We start from the raw sequence: 20541 nt of genomic DNA on the forward strand, positions 1-20541 counted from the left end.
GTTGACCTATTATTGACAACTGAATGAGTGATCATGGATAAAATTTACCCAGAGACAATGCTGAGGAAGTAGGGAAGGAGACAAGTGTCAAAACAGTATGTGTTCCCCAAAATGAGGGAGAAGGAAAAGGTCACGCTGTATTTTGTCAAGTTCACCTGGAAGAAAACAGCAAGATGCTGTGCAGAGAAAGAAGTCAAAGCTAGAGAAGTAGAGTTTGAAAAGTGAGTCAGGCATGCTAAAAATCACCCAGACTTGTAAGCTGGAATTGGCACGAAAATAAGCTTTGCATTCCTTACCAACATTACTAGACAAGGCCTATTGTGTTTACTGGTAAGTATGAGTTTCTTCTTACAGTCACCCTTCATATATCCTATCTCTCAGGATTTATTTTAGGTTATTTCTCAGGGCCATGTACTGACCTCAATCTGCCTTATAATGAGAATTGTATGTATGTGTGTATGTGCTGAAGCCGTTGTACAGTGTCTAAAGCACTTCAATAATTTGCATATTGTTCAGGGTGATTCCCTTTATAACTTTGTGGTTATTTTAATTTTGCGAGAAAATAAAAGGATGATAACATAAAATAAAACTCTGTGCTGGCAATGGGAGGCTATAGTTTTGTAATTCAATACAGCAATTTATTCTTTGCTTATGCAACTGCTCTGTGACCATTTCACATATTTAATATTTAAATATCTGGAAAAATATACTTCTGATGAATTAGAATGAAGTCAATCCCATTTTCCATAAAGATATTTTATAAATTAGTCATAATCTGCCTTTTTAGACCATATTTTGCTCTTTCTCTGTATTGATAGATGGTAAATTTATGACTGTGGAGCAGTAAATTGTCATCAGTTTTGATGCAGTACAATATTTAATCAATCAAGACATATTGATATAAGTATCTTTTGTGTTAAAGAGTGTCACTTGAAAATAATAATATATTTTAATTTGCAACATAACTATATCTGCAAATTATTTATGTACTTTTAGAAAAAGTGAATACGAATATCATAGAATCACAGAATGGTTTGGGTTGGAAGGGACCTTAAAGACCATCTAGTTCCAACCCTCCTGCCATGGGCAGGGACACCTTCCACTAGGTCAGGTTGCTCAAAGCCCCATCCAACCTGTCCTCGAGCACTTCCCGGAAGGGGGCAGCCACAGCTTCTCTGGGCAACTTACTCCAGTGCCTCACCACCTTCACTTCCTAATCTCTAGTCTAAGTCTGCCCTCTCTCGGTTTGAAATCGTTACCCCTTGTTCTATAGCTACACTCCCTGATCAAGAGTCCCTCCCTCCCTTTCCTGTGGGCCCCCTTTAAGTACTGGAAGGCCACTAGAAGGCCTCCCTGGAGCCTTCACTTCTCCAGGCTGACAACTCTAGTATCCGTTAAACAAAGTCATTGATAATTAAGTGGAAAAAAAGTTGATGGTGTAGTTTCCATTATATAGCTGATTCACTCCCATACTTCAGTAGTATGATTTGAAGAAAAAATTACAGCCTCAACTAACACCACTTTTATCCCACTTCTGAAAAGTGTGCTGCTAGTGTCTTACATGAGTAATGCTTCTACAAAATATAGTGTGTATAGTAGAGCATTCTGAAATATGACTAATTAAAATACATTGTAAGCCAGTCTGCAGTTTCATCCTACACTATCTATAATATTATGGGTTGTTTAAAAGTCACCCACCTGAATTACAAATTCAGCTGTATTATATTTACAGATGTTTATGAGAGTGATGTTTTGTCCCATCCCATTTCAGTAGTAATCTGACAGCTGTTTAATTTGATTACTGACCCTCTGTGCTTCAGTCAGGAGCAAAGCACTGAAGACACTACTGCTGTATTCAAAGTAACAGAGTATGCTGTTCTTCACTGTGATACCTATTCTAAATTGAACCAATCTAGTTAATACTAACTGCAAAACAAGAGACCTTTTAATTTTCCATTTGTTTATTTTTAGGGGAAAAAAACCATTCTTGTTCATAAATGCAGGAGAATGACTCTATCTTGGTATAATTGGGATTTTCTACACTATAATAATCTAAAATATTAAAAAGTAAGCTATATTTTTATAATCTTTAAAATTTACTTTTTTTTATGGATGGAGGCTGTCAAGTCCTTTGAAGCCTCAAGATTTATAGCTTGATATGAAGAATGACAAATAAGGAACACTGAATTTTTAGCATCTACTGCCTTGTGCTGTTGAATTTTTAGCATCTATTGCCTTGTGCTTGAAATAATTCTTTTTAAGCTTTTGTGAACTCACATCTCTTATCAATATCCAAAGAGTCTCACAGAACACAGGAAATTTTTAGGTGAAGAAGTAAAAATCTGTAGTCATGCCCTTTTTCCCTTGTCCTTCTGTTTTATTATTACTGTAAGCGTGAAACCTCGCTTTGTTTTAACAGACCAGTACCCACTGGGTGGATATTATTCTTCAGAAAGCATAAATTTTAGTGATCAGTATACAAAAGATAGTTCAGAGCACCAAATCTAAATTATTTAAAAATAGAGGGAGTGGGAAAAAATTTATTAACACAGCAGATTGCGTACTTTATTCAGTAGTTTTTCGTTAAAGAGAAATTGACTGAAAAAGACAGGAATGTCAACTGGGCACTTTTTAGCTGCTACTGTGTAAAATTTACATTTTTACCTGACAATTTTGCATTCTACTACTTTTTAACAATTATTCTAAAAACACATGAATTAAATTAATATTATTTTTGCCCTAGTTTCAAGTGAAAACTATCATGGCAGATTTGTGCCCATGTCTTCTGTGTGTAGCATCAAATTCCTTCCTGAAGTAATCCCGTGTGAGAAAACTATTGCCAAAAATTGAGCCATTGTCATAATACTCATGTTGCTGGGGAGATTCACTTTGGCTTCAAAAATCTGTGGGAATTAATCTTCATACAGCAGGTGTGTACTATAGCAGGAAAATTAGGCAGATTACATCACAAGTCCTCACAGTGGTACATTCTTCCCATTATCTTTAAATTTATCTGGAGGTACTGTCACATGGACTAAGTTATACAGATAACATTTAAAGTTTCTTTTTAGTTGACTTTTTAAATATAGTTTTGAATACTTTTGATACTCCTGTTCTTTTAAAAAAATCGTGAAAGTAACGTGATACAGCTGTTGAATTGAGATGACATTTATATAAAAGTCATGTTATATTTGCTGCAAAGCTAAACCAAAATATGTATCTCCCCAATCATTCAATATGTTCAATGACCTTAATCAGATACATACATTTTATCTAGTATAATGCTTAGTTCTCCCTTATTCTTTTTGGGTCCTTTCTAGAAGCAAGTTTTAGGGTTTTTTTTAAGGTACTGGATGACAACTTGGGGGATTTTCTTTTTGCTTAGGAAAAAAAAAAAAATCTCTTTTAATTTGGGACCACAGTACTAGTGGCAAATAATTCATTCACAGTAGTAGGCCATCCACAGAGATGCTATACTAGTTTGAGATGATTGCTTCTACCCAGAAAGGGATGGCCGAATACATAAAAATTTGCATGACTTAGTTCGAAATCTGATGTAGATTCAGCTGAATATTTAAAGAGGAAATTCTTTCTTGATGGAAAGCTATAGAACAGTTCTCTATTTGTCCAATTTTCTGTTCAGTGAATACATTGGGATTATTAACTCTTGTAGATATTAACAAGGTCTCTAAGCCTCTGAAAAGTTTTTCCATTCTTCCAAGGAGCATTGTCTGTGTGCTTAGGTGTGAGTAACTGCCTACATATTTCAAAATTTCAGTCAGTGCCCACATTTCTGAAAGAAGAAAAAAAAAAAAAAAGAGAGAGTGTGGTGTCACAAGTCCACTGTGTTACTGAGTTAATTCTCCCTCTTATGTAACAGAAATCTCATCCTCTTCATTTTTCTCTGTGAATTAATGAGCTCTCACATTGTCACGTTTAACCACACTTTCCACGTTTTAGATGTCTTGCAGACTGAGAAATACCCCAAACCAGTGTTGGTAATTCTTTGATAGTTTGCAGAACATTTAGTGGCTATGTAAGAGCACAAAGATCACACCTGAAGAAAAGCACCTTATTCCCTGTCTGTGAAAGCATGGTGTGAGTCAAAGTAACACTCAGTTCAAATTAGAGATTCAGTAGTTCAACATGATGTGGCCCACCCACATCATATTATTTATTATAGAATTTACTACTAGTGGCCAATTTTCTTCAAGGGGTTAAAAAAAAAAAAAAAAGGTCATGCATAAAAATGGGGAAAAGGGAGACTGAATTAATTAATTTTGCATGCATTTGTTTGCGAAGTACAGAAAACTCTCTTCATCTAAACAGCATCATAGTGAAAACTGCTCTGATAATACTTTTAAGAGACTATTTCAACTAATTCAGAAACTACTCTACAATTTTAAAAATATGGCTTTTTTATGTATGAAGAGACCAAAATTTTAGTCCTGAGATCCAAACAGCTTTTCTGGTTTTGCCCAAGTCCTGTTACAATACATTGTTTCAGGGTATATATTTTCCAACCTAAAACTTGTGTTCAAATGAAATCTTCATTTTGAGCAGAAATGTGACAATAAACATTTCAAAAGACTGAAACCGAACTCACATATTTAAATCTTGCATTCTAGAATCAAAAACTATTATTATGTCTCTTCTGTAGTAAGAAGACAACCAGTGGATTACATTCAGATTTTCATAGCATTTTTTATCTTGTTAATAGCAGTCAACAAGTTTGAAATCTGTGTGCTGGTAAGAGTAAAATTGCTGAAATAAATCCTTAGTCATTTAAAAAGCGTGCAGAGTTTCCAACAATATTTCCAATGAAGAAAAAATATGAAAAGAAAGAAGGTACCGGGATTTTTTACAGAACTGGATTAGATGAAAACATAAAAAACGAAAGGTTGAAACTGAGGGAATTGTAGTAGATAGTAATTTCCTATGTTAAATGAGTTACGTCTAAATTTGTAGGAAAGCAAATTGGTTGACATAACTTGTGTTGAATGTAAAATAAGAATGACAAAGCCTCATAATTCTTTCTCCATGCAGAGATTAGTTTACTTATTCATTCCTGAAATGAACTGTGGTTCAAAGATGGAAAATCCAGAGGAGGAGATTTTAACCCGACTATCTCCAGTGTCTTTGAAACTGAATTTTAAGGATTTTTTTTTTTTTTTTTAATTACTAAATTTCTCTTTTCAGTAGTTATTTTTTGTGGCGGTGATGAGAGACTGTTCATTTCCACGCACTTTGTACTGGACTGTATACACATGCTGAACAGTTGAGCATTGCAGCTATGAGTTCTCATAATTTCTGTGGCATACCCTCAGCTTGGAGACTAGTTATATGTGTTTTCTGTATATTTGGTCATGGAAAATAAACCTCGCAGGCCTTTCCTGGGAACAATAAGCAAAGAAAGCAGCATTTGTTAAGCCAGCCCCTAGAGGCAGAGATTTAATGGTAAGAGAGCTGTGGAATGCCTCCCCTGCACAGTCCTGCTGCCGACACATCTGGCAGCACTGTCAGCCTCCCTGTCCCGATGGCCTCCCGCTCTCCTGGGCATCCTCCAGCCTCTGCTCTGATCGTATCTCAGCTGCTTCACCAGGGTAAGGCCTTGACTTTACTTGTAAGGCCTAGCAGTCCTTTCAGCGTCTACAAATCTCTGTTGAATTTGTTTTCAAGGCTTCTGCCGCCTCGTCAAAGATAAACATGGGATAAATGAAGAGCTGTCGTTTTCAGTCAGCTATTTTTCAGTCAGACTGAGTGTTATAGCCCAAGTATTAAAATAAAAACAGAAACAGCAGATAAGTTAGGCTGTGAGATTATGTTTATTCACATGGCAAAAAAGATGCTCTTTCTTGGGTTGTTTATCATGAAAAAAAATCCTTCATGTCCTGATGTCATAGTATAATATAAAAACAGTGCAATCAATGGAATAATTTTCATACAGTATTAATTCACTTCAGTTCTTAATTAGCTTTATAGCCACACAACTCCTACATAAGCTTTAAGAGTGCAGTTGTGCCTGTCAAATCATATTAGTTATGCAACAAATACTACCTTCAAGGCTCCCAAAGTATGACTGTCCATGCAAGGTTTCTACTGCAAACAATAATTCCAGATGACAGTATTCCCTTGATCCCTGTTTATGTAGGAGGGAGTTGTATGAGCAGAGGTCGTTATCATCACATGTTATTTATTACATAACTGGGTAAAACAAAAATATGCTTTGCTTTGCTTCTAACCTGTGGGAGAAACACATTCCCTGGAGCATTACATTGTCGTATCTCAGGGATACCTTGGATGAAAACAATGGAAGCATGAGTTAAAACCAGGGTATTGTGAGGTTTTATCCTGGTTATTAATTCATCAAAGCAGATGTGACAGAAATAATCATTTGTAAATCTCCAGGGCAAACTCAATTTTACTTTGAGACTTTCCCTGTAAAAGGCTTATGTTATAAACACCAAGAAAAAAACTAACTCCTTCTATCATCATTCGATTCAGAGAAGTCTTGCTCTTGACAACGGAGCAGACTCTGGTACTTCAGAGGAAGAGTGAAATTTGGCCACTTGAACTCCAGAGGTATGAAGAGGTGACTGCTTCTTGTAAATGCTAGCACTGCAGATATATCAGAAGCACAGAGGAATTTCAGAGAGCAGCAGCAACTGAATAATTAAAATGCTTGAAGGGACTGTGTCAGTGACTCAAGTAAAAAGGTTTAAAATAGTGAACATGGGTAGCCCAGCTGAAGTGAACGCTAATAGTTATGAATATAAACTGAAGGTATTTTGAGGCTGAGAGGACACTGTGTTAGGTATGAGACTCTCTGGGAGCAGAATTTTGAATAATGATTTGGTTTTAAGCAAGGGGAAGCTTAAGCTCATGACCAAACAGAATTTCCCTCAGAATAAGGTCCATGCTCAGCATACTAGTAGGAAATCCATTCCTTAGTTATTTGAGATTATATTGACCAAAGCATTAGAGACTGTACTGCTGGTAGCAGGCTTCCCTTGGCACAGCAAAGAATGTACAATTTGATAAACTTGTATCTTTTTTTTGTTTCCAAGGAAAGCAGCAAAAGCATGTTATCAGACTGCTTTGCCTTACTGTAGTTAGGAGCTGGAACTGTAAGTCACCAGATGATACTTGTTATCCTTTTCACCACTTGTTACCCATCTAGATGCCCAAGCATATGCCAAAATGTCTATTTTAGTTCCAGCTGAAACAATACAAAGAAATGAGAAAACGTTGATAACAACATACAACACGTATTACACAGAAAGTTTATTCTCTGAGATTCTGAAAGTATTACAGACACTTTTCCATGTATATGAACAGTATGTAAATTAGTAACATGAGTTCCAACCTGTAGTGCTATGAAGTTCCTCTTAGAGGAATATGAAGAAAATAATATGTATGTGTCATTTTGTGTTTCAAAATTCTCATTCAATCTGACTCGAGATCATTTGCTTTCTCTGAAATATTATATTTTCATTTGGTATGTAACGTTAGTTTTAACCTTAAGGACAGGAGGGTTTTTTTAAATAAAATTCTGGACAGAATAACACTGCTGGACTGGCAGTTTCTGAATCCTAGAGTAAGACCTACAGGCAGAAGTTTTGATGATACTTTTGAAAAGTGAGAGAGGAAATTTAAAATTTAAATCTCATTTTCAAAATGAAGCTAAACACTTTTCATCAAAATATACTGCATAGCATTAGAAGTTCTTGACCACTAGGGTGTAAAATGAAAATAAAGGGCAAGAGGGTAAAGACTTTAGAAATTTTTTTTCTAACACTCGTTCTAACTGTACTGTCTGCGCTATTCTATTAGGAGGTAGGACACAAATATCGCTACATGGTTCATGTGATCAATAGCTGATCTCTAAAATAAAGACCACTGAGGATATCAGAACAGTACTTTCCTTGCTACCATCCCATTTGCATGGAGATTTGTATGAAACCAATTCCAGATGCTGAAAAATGAAAAAAAAATACCTTAGTTACACGTTGTCAGAATACCGCTTGAAATCTATTTGAATACTTTTAAATATATTATTAATAATACCATATACCATTAACTATATAGAAACTTGATTAAAACAGAATGAACCTAGGAATACCTACCAAATTTCTGTTGAACAGTGCTTTAGTGCAGATAAAAGCTGCTTTCAGCAACTGGAGGGGAAGCAGCAAACCAAGCCCTTTTGAGATCTTTGCTAGCTTTTGTCTTAAATAAGTAGATTTAGTCTTAGCTTCATCCTACTGACTGATAAGATAAACCACCTGGACATGTTTTTTTCTTAAACTGCTTTCTTTTGGCGGGGGAGGGGGGAAATTAGGAATTACTTCATTTTCACTCTGGCTGCTCTTAAACACTGACTATTTTGGTCAAACTAAAATTAACTTCATATTTTTATATATATCTTTGTTAAGCAGCAATGCTGTTCAAGACATCTTTTTTTTTTCTGACACGTGATCACAAATTTTAAATGCTTTTCATCCTTTGCCTCACTATTTTCAAGAGACATAGCACATCTTTTTGCTCTGAAGGATAAAATTAACCACTACAGTTTAGTATATGTTGTGTCTGTCAAAAATAAACACACATGGAGTGAAACCTTTTCATTATTGACATGAATGAAAAATCTGTGACTGCCCTTTGCATAGACCAAAATTTATGTTTATTGTTGGCTCTTTGTATAGACAAAAATGTATATATGTCGTTGAATAGTGACAGGAACGGTAAAATCAAGACATTTTAATAGGAATTTTGATAACTGAAAAATGTGTTTTTCAGAAAACCTGTTAGTTGCATGTATAGAACTTAACATTGGGAGCAGTTTCATTTTATGTTGTTATTTCATAGGAATCTCACTCCAAACTAAGAAACATTAATATTGCTCTGACTCATCACAGCCTTTCACTAAGATGCCCAAATACATTTTAAGTTAAATTCAAGTATCAAGTAAAAATAACGAGAGTATTTTTTCACAATGCACATATTACTTATGTTAATCTGATATTAGATAATTTAAATCAGTTAATACCTTAACTTTTTTCTCCCATGCCATATTGCAATGGCTGCCTTACAGAGAGGCAAGAACACTCACTAAGCAGATGTGTTGAGTTGAATCTCATTGTGTGAAATGTGTTGTCTCTGTTGCTATGAAATAGGCCAATTCTGTTCTTCTGGTGTGGTTCTGATGTATGGGGGATGTTGCCATCATCTTGAACCTTCTCTTGTTTCTAAACTTCAATTTGTGTTTTCCGTAGACTCTTTTTATTAGATATGCCTAGACTTTAAATGGTTTTGGCTGATATTTACATATGCTATTTTAGTTTGTATTGATGATTTCTAAATATTGTTTAAATCCTCAAACTCTAGAATGCATATGGATTTGATTATTCCAGTGTTTACATCTTGAGTAACTTTACTTATAATTTAATTTCACAGGAATTTGCTGCACTAACAAAAGAATTGAATGCATGCAGGGAACAGCTGCTTGAAAAAGAGGAGGAGATTTCAGAACTGAAAGCTGAAAGAAACAACACAAGAGTAAGTATACATCAGACCTTTTCTGGATGTCATGTATATGTAAAGCAGGAGGAATATACTTATATATAAATTTAGATTTGTATAAATATATAAAATTTGTATAAATCCATTTGTATAAATAATAAGACAAAATTCCAGCCTTTTAATAAGTACGTGAGACTTGTATGGTTCTGGACAGGATGTATCTACCATGATACAGTCCTGGAGGAAATGAGTGTATATGTTAGCAAGATACATTACAAAAATAGCAGACTTTGTATATAACATGGAAAGTACATTCAGTTTAAATGTTTTCTAAAGCAAGGGACTTATGCAGCCTTCCAAGCCCCACGGCCTGCCTAAATTGCCTGCACATATCCTCACCTCTTATCAAGGCAAAAGGCAAGGTTACAGCAGACCCAGCTTTCCCTTGTGCCTTGGATTTGATCTGAGTAAGAATGAGATGAAGGCTGCCACACATATCTCAGTCAGTCTGTTGTTTAGTCTAGATGCAGCCATGTGACCCTTGAAGTAAATGTCATTTGCCATACACTGAGCGAGGACAAGATTTCACCATTAAATTTACCAAGTTCTGCTTCAGTCAGAAGATGTTATTCTGTCTGGAAACAAGAATATGTGATAGCACCTTCTGAAAATTCTCAAATAGTGTATAGAATGGTTTTCAAAATAAAATAATTTGCCTGGGCAAAGGCAGAATTGATCAAGAAATGGAAGAGGGGAGCAGAGGAGATTTATGGGGTGTGGAAAGATGTGAGAAAAGAGATGGCATAGTCCCAGATCAGACAGGAGTCAGGCTGGTAATGAACATATGGAATAGATCCCAGAGAGGCTGAACACCAAGGATGTTTTCTTATATCCATATTTCATTCTGTGATCTGAGTAACTCTTCCTGTATCCCTCCTCTCACTAAACTAATAGCACTTTGGCTGCTCAGATAACATCTTTCCTTGATCAGCTAATTAGTGTTCTGAAGGAAATCTTACAATGTATGTGACAAAAGAACTGAGAGAGGGTGTTTCTCCCTCCTTTGTTCTGTCCAGCTGTAGCATCAGGGTGCCATAGACTTCAGAAATCCAAGGAAGGACAGATGATGATGCAGGCACCTACAAAGAGGCAAAGCTGCCCCATCTACCTCCATGCTAGCTTACAGGTGCAGGAGATGATCACATTTAGCACAAAAGCCTTAGAGGTGATGAGTTGGGAGATGTGATGGGAGACATAGGAGAGACCTACTTTCTCTCCCATGACTCTTATGCATTCTAAACAGCCCAAAATGACTCCCAGAAAACCAGAATTAATTAGTGGAGAAACGTAGGAATTGCACTGCATTCTTTTGGTGCAGCAAACCATCTCAGCTACAAATCTGAAGACTTTCTAAAGCTGCTTAAATTATCAGTAACTGCTACATGTATCAGTTATTTAGTATTTAAGGTAAAAATAGGAAAGTCAATTAAGAAAATAATTTACATACAATAAAGAATACTTTGTGTTAATTTCCAGCACAAACTTGAATACAGAGATGTAGTTAAAATATATGCTCAGCTGTAGCTATTGGATAACCTAGATATACGCATTCCTGCAGCAAACATATATCCATTTGCCTTTCTTGACAGAAAAAATACCATATAAACTAAATTTGCAATGTCATTTTCTCAGTTGTCTTAAGTTCTTCACAAGTATATGCACAAAACTGACTAGCACAGTGCTTTATCCATTTCACTACAAAGCCCATTGAACATCAGCTTTGGTAAAATAAAACTGCAGTGTACCAATACTTACCATGGGTCTGATATAAGCAGTGCAGACTAGCAAAAATCCCGAGACAGCCTAGTATCCAAAGATAGTTACTTGCCAAACAACGGTGAGAGAAGAAAAAGATGAGTCAACTGCAAGTCATCACCTAAGTCAGACTGAGCTCTGTCATAGGCACTTTCTTTGCAAACCAAGAAGCATAAAGATCATCCATTCTTATGTTTCTTGTGTTATGTAAAAGAAAAATCAGTAAGAGATTTTCCAGGAGAACTAATAGCAACGAATGAGAATTATAGAGTGTGATAATCCTTATGAGAAGTCCTTGCAGTTAAAATTAGTAAACTCTACCAGTGTGTTTTCAGAATGAGGGTGAAGCTAGATATTGGAGATGCAAAGATTTAGGCTATGAAAAAATATAGGAAATGCAGGAGATGTTACATTAAACAAAGGGGGAAGATGTAGTGCAAGTATTAATGGGGAAGGAGAGAGAAAAAATTCAGAGACATTCTGTACCCTGATGTCTAGCATTTTCATTAATAAGTTGTCACGCCATCATGTCATATATATGTTCTTGCCAAGCTCTAAACTGCTACATACTACATTAGTTGCCAGTTTGCTGTAATAGTCGTGCTATCTTCTATAGGCTCCTGTACAATTCTTTTATAGGGAAAGAGCAACATTTTAAATACAAAGCTGTTGTCTTCAGAACACAGTCTCAATGACACACTAGTGATGGGATTTCTAGCAAAATTCATTGAGAATTGCCTATAAAGAGGCTTTTAAAGACTGAGATTTATGCTGCTATTAATGCAAAACAGCATTAATATTTTGTATGAAAAAGTTGCTCCAAAATTTTTCTGTTAATTAAGCAAAGATTCTAATAAAGTAACAATATTTGGAGGACCACTGATGCACTTTTGCAAGGAGGAAATTAAATGTCTTTTCTAACATATAAAGTTAGTCCAAGTAATGCCTCTTTCTTCCATCCCACTAGCGTTCCCACTTAACCCAGCTCTAGCTTGGCTGTGCTAGCAAGGCTTACCTGCCCTCCCAGGACATGCTCATGCATAACCACACTTAGTAGAACTACTCACTACAACCACTTTTGTCCCAGGTAGCAATTTGTACTACTTTTAAATAAAGAGGTTCAGTTCCAAATTCTCAGATTGCTGTTTCTGAATTTTTTAAGCCCACTTTTCTCTCCTTGGGGTAACAGCATAAAGATACTGTTTGAAGCACCTACTGCTTCAAACTGAAGATCAGCAAGTAGAAATAAAAAAGGCAGCTCTGTCAAATTCTGAGTACACACTAGCCTTCTAGCTCCCTTTCACGTTTTCAGTTGTGCCTAACTGGCAGTTTTTTCTTTATTCTAGACCCACACTTCTGTCTTTCTTTACTTCTTGGCAACAGCCTCATATCGTTTTTGCCAGCCTCCACAAAAACAAACAAACCACCCTCCCCAAAAGACCAACACACATCCTGATTTGCCACTCTATGCCAAGCTTCAATGGCAGACCCTGACAGTATTATGTATTAGAGAGAGACCATGATGGAATTACATTCTTCGGGCCCTATACACTCCAGGTCTCAGCCCAAATACCAGGGTTTAAACCTTACCCCAAAATTTAATCAAGTTTCTACTCAGTCATTCTAGCAGCATTCTTAAGCAAATCTTCCTATTGACATTTTGCTGTTAAATATGTATTTTTACTGCCTACAGTAACGAACTTTTTCTGACATATTACAGTAGAAGTATTTTCATGTCAAGAACTTAGCTGGCAACTTAATCTGTCAGTACACAAGGCAAAATAGAAGATGCAGCAGCATATGGATATGTATTGATTGGTGTGGTGTTGCTGACAGGAAGACAAACAGATTCTCTGGAAAATCATTGCATGGGACTTTGAAAACTTATACAAAAATATCTTAATAGAAACTTTTATAGTTATTTCTCTGGATATTCTCAAACTAGAATGATGACTTATAGCATGTGGAAAGACAGCATCTTTTCTGAAGCTGGATCACAGGTCAATGTGATCTAGGATATTATTTCATGGAAATTATAAAATAACACTAATTTGGATGTGCTAAGTTTAAATTAAAGTTGAAAGTTATTTTTGTCTTAATCTGTGTTCTTTAAAAGTAGAAAAAGTTTGTAGGATTAACCTACTAAATCAGAATATGATTATGAAGAAATGAGGGGTTTGGTTTGGCAGCTGAAACAAAAAATCTGTTACAATACTGGTATGGATTAATCTGATTGTGGTTTTTTTGCTACAACAAAAAAACCCCAGACACATACATATGTTTTTTGTATATAGCATAAAATGTACTTAAATTAGTCTGAGATATTTTAGTTCAAGCAGTTTTAGAAACAACAAAACTTAAACCTATATTCATGAATGAAAAAGCAGTACCAAAGACAGTGTCATCATCTTTCTTTTACATAATACTTCAGCAGCTGAAGAATTTATTAAAGTGAGCAAGGCTGACTTATATTTAATTTTATTCATATTTTCTCTCAATTCCTTAGTAAATAGTTTATGAAATATCCTCAGTTAGATGCTGCAATCTCATATACCCATAGATCAGAACTTAACCCTATATTTTATGTATAAATTTCCCTTTTATTGTGTTGGAAAACTCTTAAGAATAGCTTTTAGAGGATAGTTTTACCTTCTTTCTTCAGCTCATTTTCTTAGAGGTCCTTTTACTTAAATCAGTTTGATAAGTGCTGAAACTAAATTAGGCACTCTATTTTCTTTTTAAAACATGATCATAGAATCATAGAATTATTTAAATTGGAAAGGACCCTTAAGATCATCAAGTCCAACCGTTAACCCAGCACTGCCAAGTCCACCACTAAACCATGTCCCTAAGCACCACATCTACACATCTTTTAAATACCTCCAGGGATGGTGACTCCAGCATTTCCCTGGGCAGCCTGTTCCAGTGCCTGAGAACCCTTTCAGTGAAGAAATTTTTCCTAATATCCAATGTAAACCTCCCCTGGTGCAAGTTGAGGCCATTTCCTCTTGTCCTATCGCTTGCTACTTCGGAGAAGAGACCAACCCCCAGCTCACTACAACCTCCTTTCAGGTAGTTGTAGAGAACGATAAGTCTCCCCACAGCCTCCTCTTCTCCAGGCTAAACAACCCCAGTTCCCTCAGCTGCTCCTCATAAGACCTGCTCCCCAGGTCCTTCACCAGCTTCGTTGCCCTTCTCTGGACACGCTCCAGCACCTCAATGTCTTTCTTGTTTTCAGGTGCCCAAAACTGCACACAGTATTCAAGTTGCAGCCTCACCAGTGCTGAGTACAGGGGCACGATCACTCCCCTACTCCTGCTGGCCACACTATTTCTGATACAGGCCAGGATACTGTTGGCCTTCTTGGCCACCTGGGCACACTGCCAGCTCACGTTCAGCCAGCTGTCAACCACTACCCCCAAGTCCTTTTCTGCCGGGCAGCTTTCCGGCCACTCATCCCCAAGCCTGTAGCGTTCCATGGGGTTGTTGAGACCAAAGTGCAGAAGCTGGCACTTGACCCTGTTGAACTTTGTATGGTTGGCCTTGACCCATCGATCCAGCCTGTCCAGATCCCTCTGTAGAGCCTTCCTACCCTCAAGCAGATCAACACTCCTGCCTAGCTTGGTGTAATCTACAAACTTACTGAGGGTGCACTTGATCCCCTCATCCAGATCATTGATAAAGATATTAAACAGAACTGGCCCTGATATGAGCCCTGGAGAACACCATTTGTGACCGGCTGCCAACTGGATTTAACTCTGTTAGCCACCTCTTTGGGCTCAGCCATCCAGACAATTTTTTATGCAGCAAAGATTATGCCCATCCAAGCCGTGAGCAGCCAGTTTCTCCAGGAGAATGCTGTGGGAAATGGTGTCAAATGCTTTGCTGAAGTCCAGGTAGACAATATCCACAGCCTTTCCCTCATGCACTAAGCAGGTCACCTTGTCATAGAATGAGATCAGGTTATTCAAGCAGGACGTACCTTTCATAAACCCATTAAACCCATGCTGACTGGGCCTGATCACCTTATTGTCCTGTACCTGCCATGCACTCAGGATGATTTGCTCCGTAACCTTCCCCAGCACAGAGGTCAGACTGTCATGGAGACACACATAAAACAGGCAGATTAGTCACTCAAAACACTCTGACCAACCAAAGTAAACCACAAGCCTGGATGCTAGGCAAAACAAATAGAGCAGCTACTCAAAACGAAAGTTTATTCCGACCAAAATTAGACAGCACTCTGACAGACCAAAGTAAATCACAAGTTCAGATGTCAGGCAGGAATATAATACAGCATCACTTGACTTAAAAATTCCTAAGTTTTCATGAATAGCCCTTTTAGAAAGATGATCCAAAATATCCCACACTCACTTACAAAAGGGGGAAAAACCTCCAACTCAAGGGTGCCCAGAAAATGGAATCTCTCACCCAAAAGAGACGAGGGCTCACTCAAGGATATCTAGAAGTGTTCACTCATCAAAGATGGGGGGTGAGGATACTCAGTCCTGGGAAGATTCCTTGGGTGGTGTCCTGACCCAAGGGAAGAGTCCCTGCCTGCAGACCCACTGCTCCAAGGAGGACCAACTCCAGTCAGCTCTCCAGCAGGGCTGCATTTACGCCCTAGTCGAGCCTGACCTGTGGCCAGTTTAATTAGCTAAGGGCAAGTGTGTGAAAAGGCAAGGTAAACAAAGGGATCGGATTTTAACAGGTGGAAAACCCCAATCTTTGTCAAGGCCCCGTTCTTTGTGGTCTTTGTCAGGGTGGGTGCATCTGCCACACAGACTGACAGGCCTGCAGTTCCCTGGATTCTCCTTCTGTCCTGTCTTGTAGATGGGCGTCACATTTGCTGACCTCCAGTCAACTGGGTCCTCCCCTGTTAGCTGGGACTGCTGGTAAATGATGGAAAGTGGCTTGGTGAGCACTTCAGCCAGCTCCCTCAGTACCCTTGGTGGATCCAATCCAGCCCCATAGACTTGTGTGTGTCTAAGTGATGTACAGGTCACTAACCATTGCCCCTTGGATTATGGGGACTTCATTCTGCTCCCTGTCCCTGTCTTCCAGCTCAGGGGGCTGGGTACCTAGAAAACAACTGGTCTTACTCTTAAAGACTGAGGCAAAGAAGGCGTTAAGTACCTCAGCCTTTTCCTCATGATAATATGATGAGTCTTACAGTCTAAAAGCGCTGTACATGTGAAAATAAGTATAACTGTTTCCTAAAGTTCTGTAAAGGCAAAAGCATTATTTCACTAATGTAAATGACAGTAATTGTCATTATTTTTGCCTCAATATTTTGATCTATCTTCAAGACTCGTGTTTCTTCTTTCAAAATAAGAACTTCTGTCACAGAAAACAGGCTGACAATAGATATTAATGTAATATATAGTAATTCAATAATTGTATTTTCAGACACCGTATAATCTAATAGTTATTGTATTTGTATTCATTATTCTCATAAAAACACTTTTCTTCATTTCTATTACTTTGTATCATCATACTGGCTATTACATTTTCTTTCATACTTTTGCTTCACGTATGTGTGTTTCCATTAAGATTTTCAGTTGCAAGTATTTTCTTTTCTGTCTTGGATGGACAGGAAGACAGACATGGGACATATGCTGTAGTTAGGCTCTAAGTTTGTTTTTTAAAGAAAGATTTTCACCATTAATTTACCAGTATAGCTATTTGAGATCACCCCAGCTGACCACAGGTGCAAATTGGTTTCCACCACTGTGGAACAATGCTGAAGAAAATGACTGATCTTATGACTAGTTTTAGAGATAATCTTCATCGCCATGTCTGCTTATTTTACTTGTCTTCTTTGCTTGCACCAGAGATGGAGATTCACTGAACAATGTGCATTCTAAATATAGACTGAAAGGAAATTCAATTTTGCCTGTGCTGGTGAGAAATTTTAAGCTGGACCTTGGGAAAGAATTGTTTTCTTAGTGGGTTGCCCTATTTGTCTAAGGAAACCCTTAAGTTAAATCTGTCTCATTTTAGTAAATCCCTTATATTTTATATTTTTCCCTATATTCTATTATTTGTGCCTCTCCTTTTTTCTCCATCACCCTCTCCTGATTCTTTAATTTCTCCATTTATTATCTTGCTGTGAACTTTTTTTTTTTGACAAACAGGTTTGTTGAAAATAAAGTTAAGATAGAATATTTTATTTTGATTAAAATCCAGGTCCTATAGTAATAAAAACTCTAGTGAGTCACAGTAATTTAGACTTACTGAGTCATCATTCCTAAAAAAGAATGTTTTAACTTTTTTCATTTGCCATGTGTAAATCAGTGTCCATGTAGTAATGACGGTATAATGTAGTATAGGTAGGTGATAACCTACACCAAATGGCTTATATCGTTAAATTTAACCATTCATTTCCATTTCACAAAAATCAATCACTCCCATAAGTGCTTTGGAAGTGATTTGAGAAATACAGGAAGCTGGTTACATTCTAACAATTTTCTCTGTTCTTGTTGATTTAATTCTAATTAGCATTTTAAAGATGCTTCATTCACTCACAAAATATGTACTAGAGCAATTTTTCGTTTTTAAATTATTACTTTTAGACATTCTTTATGCTTATGAAGAGTCCAGAGCTCTAGAAACCTCCATCCCATTTAGCTAAAATACAATTATCAGCACGACATCCTGAGCATCCTAAAATTTGCCCAGCATAAGAGTAATATTACTTGTCAGTTTATTTCATAATTCATTGTCAAGCTTATGCTTTCCAGTGGGAAAAGCATAGCAGTGATGCATGTGATTCTGTCCTGCCTGCTGCTGTTGATCTTCATCTTCTTTTCTCTGCAAGCCGCCTGTCCCTCTGAGTGCTTGACAGCTGTAGCAGCTCGACACAGGGAGAGGGAGCATAAAATGCTCAGCAGCCCACGATTTTTATTAAATTTACAGTTTAATTGCAACATAGTAAAATACCTAAGGCTGTTTCTAAAAATTCTTTTGTAGTTTAAATGAACTACCAATATAGTTACAATGTTATTTTGACATGAAATCTTGTGGTGTTCTCACAAATAGTTGGTATAGTAATTCTTTAATTATATGGGGAGGAAATTCCTCAACATGTCCCCATGCCCACAAGTTATTGTGATTTCTTTCAGTCATTAAAGTTAAACGTTGTTTGGACACACCATTATCTTCAATGTCAGTCTTGTATGTTTGTATATCCCTTCCCCCATCATTGTAGCAATGGGACACTTCATAGTTCTGTCAGTGTAGTTACATTTGCTTTTCCCAGGGAAGTAGGGAAGATCTATTCCCCTTTTTAAAAATATAAATCTAGTTGGGGCAAAGATGGATAAAACAGCAGTGTCATTTCAGCAGAGCAGTGGACAAGGATTTGCCATCAGGTGCTCAGTCACAGTCAGATGTTCTAACCCTTGGGTTACTTTTCACTTTCAGCGTGGCTGGGAGTAACGTGGCACTGGGAGACCTGGTTAATAATACCTTCTGCTTAGCTGGATTTGCTGTAAGCTGTGCTTAAAGAGTTTTTGAAGAAATAAGAGTTGAAAAGCAAAAGAAATATTTAAAAGCCAGAAACCTATGTCAGCATGCCTTCTTGAGCATTCTTAGGGCTGACAGAAAGGAAAATTCCAGTGTTCAGAGGTAGTTTCCAGAAAAATGAACCGCTGCAAACTGAGTAGCTTGGGTGAATAAGAACAGAAAGAAAAAAGCATGAAATTTCACTAGTGCAGTAATTCTCCGTGAGTATTTTGACTCTTAGCCATGATGACAGCTCATCTGTCTTTATACAGTAAAATAGACAACGCTATTTTGCGCTTAATTTATTTAATGATTATGAAATACAGGCAGACATTGAATATGGTTTTGTCACCTCTAAAATGGTAATTCTAAGCTAAAGGCAAGATTAGCTTTTGTGCATATTAAATGGATGACTTTCATTCATTTAGTTTTATATATTATGTATGTTTCTAATGTGGAAGTAACTTAAACTAAAGTGAAATAGGCTAGGGTGCTGCACTGTTCATCCCACATAGTAAACTCCTCCACAATCACCTTATTAGAAATTCTAAGCTCCACCACTCTGCTCTCTTCTCATACTTGGAAACCTTGTTTAACTTTTTTTTCCCTCTTCATCACTATCTTCAGTCTCCATTCTTCCTTCTCTTAGTAAGGATCTTCTCTTTCTTCTGTCCATGCTGACTTCAAATTCCCTGTCAAGCTTGTCTGTCTAAGCTGGTTCAAAATGAGGTTCTGGATGTATATTAGCTTTTTCCTCGTGTTCTCTATTTATCTCTGTGGTATAGTAATTCCTTCCATTATGAAAGTTTTTTTTTCCATGTCAAGAATTCTGTCACCATCATTTTTCTCGTCTCTCTTAAACCAAATTTTCTCCTTTTTCCTTACAACTAAGCATTCCATATAGGCTCTCCGAACTCTCCTTTCTAATCACCACAGCATTTTTCTGGGAGATAAGTTGTTTAGAGTAATAGATATCAGATATCCTAAATTTGGTCAGTGTTAGGCCAAAAAATAGTTACTGAGGTGTTGTTATTCTGGACTGGTTTAATTCTGTCAGACATGGAAGGAATGGCCATGCTAAAAGTTCAACTGTGATTCAACATTTGCCTTTTTTTTTCCAAAATTTTCGAGAAGTTCATAGCATTTTAACCAGATTTAGACTGTTCCAGAGGTAGCTATCATATATTGAAAAGTTTCTGCATAAAGAACGGCAGACAAGACAGACAACAGAGCAGGATGAGCCATGCTCTAACAGGATCAGCCAGCAAGTGGGAATGACTGTGGAGAAATTTAAGTCCACAGCATAGATTAGAGTCAGAGTCTGGCTATGGAGCGGGGTAGAGTCCAGCTGCAGAGATAAGGAAATGTTGCAGCAGCACAGTCTCTTTGGAGAGATGGGGCAGAGAGTAGGTTGTAACATTAGAAATCAACTATTGACTTACTTTCCTCCAACTATCTCCTAGATAAACTGGGTGGCCTAGAAGAATCATAGAATTATAGAATTTTAGGTTGGAAGAGACCTCTATGATCTTCAAGTCCAACTGTCAACCCAACACCACCATGCCCACTAAACCATGTCTAGAAGCGCTACACCAACACATTTTTTGAACACCTCCAGGGATGGTGACTCTACCACTTCATTGGGCATGAAGATCATGAAGATATGTGAATTTAGACCAAAATTCAGAAATTGAGTTC

The 20541-nt window shown here is 37.2% G+C and overlaps 1 protein-coding gene across 4 annotated transcripts in view; it reads left to right on the forward strand.

Moving 5' to 3' along the window:
* Positions 1-20541, forward strand: part of PPFIA2 (PPFI scaffold protein A2) — a 333193-nt gene that overhangs the window by 189573 nt on the left and 123079 nt on the right. For all 4 annotated transcript variants that reach the window (XM_086471357.1, XM_086471363.1, XM_086471371.1 and 1 more), the window contains one exon: positions 9457-9558. In XM_086471357.1, the coding sequence (XP_086327483.1) occupies positions 9457-9558 (102 nt within the window). The remainder of the gene's footprint in view (positions 1-9456; positions 9559-20541) is intronic.

Source organism: Leptosomus discolor, chromosome 1 (assembly GCF_034619465.1).
Source record: "Leptosomus discolor isolate bLepDis1 chromosome 1, bLepDis1.hap2, whole genome shotgun sequence".
NCBI lineage: Eukaryota > Metazoa > Chordata > Aves > Leptosomiformes > Leptosomidae > Leptosomus > Leptosomus discolor.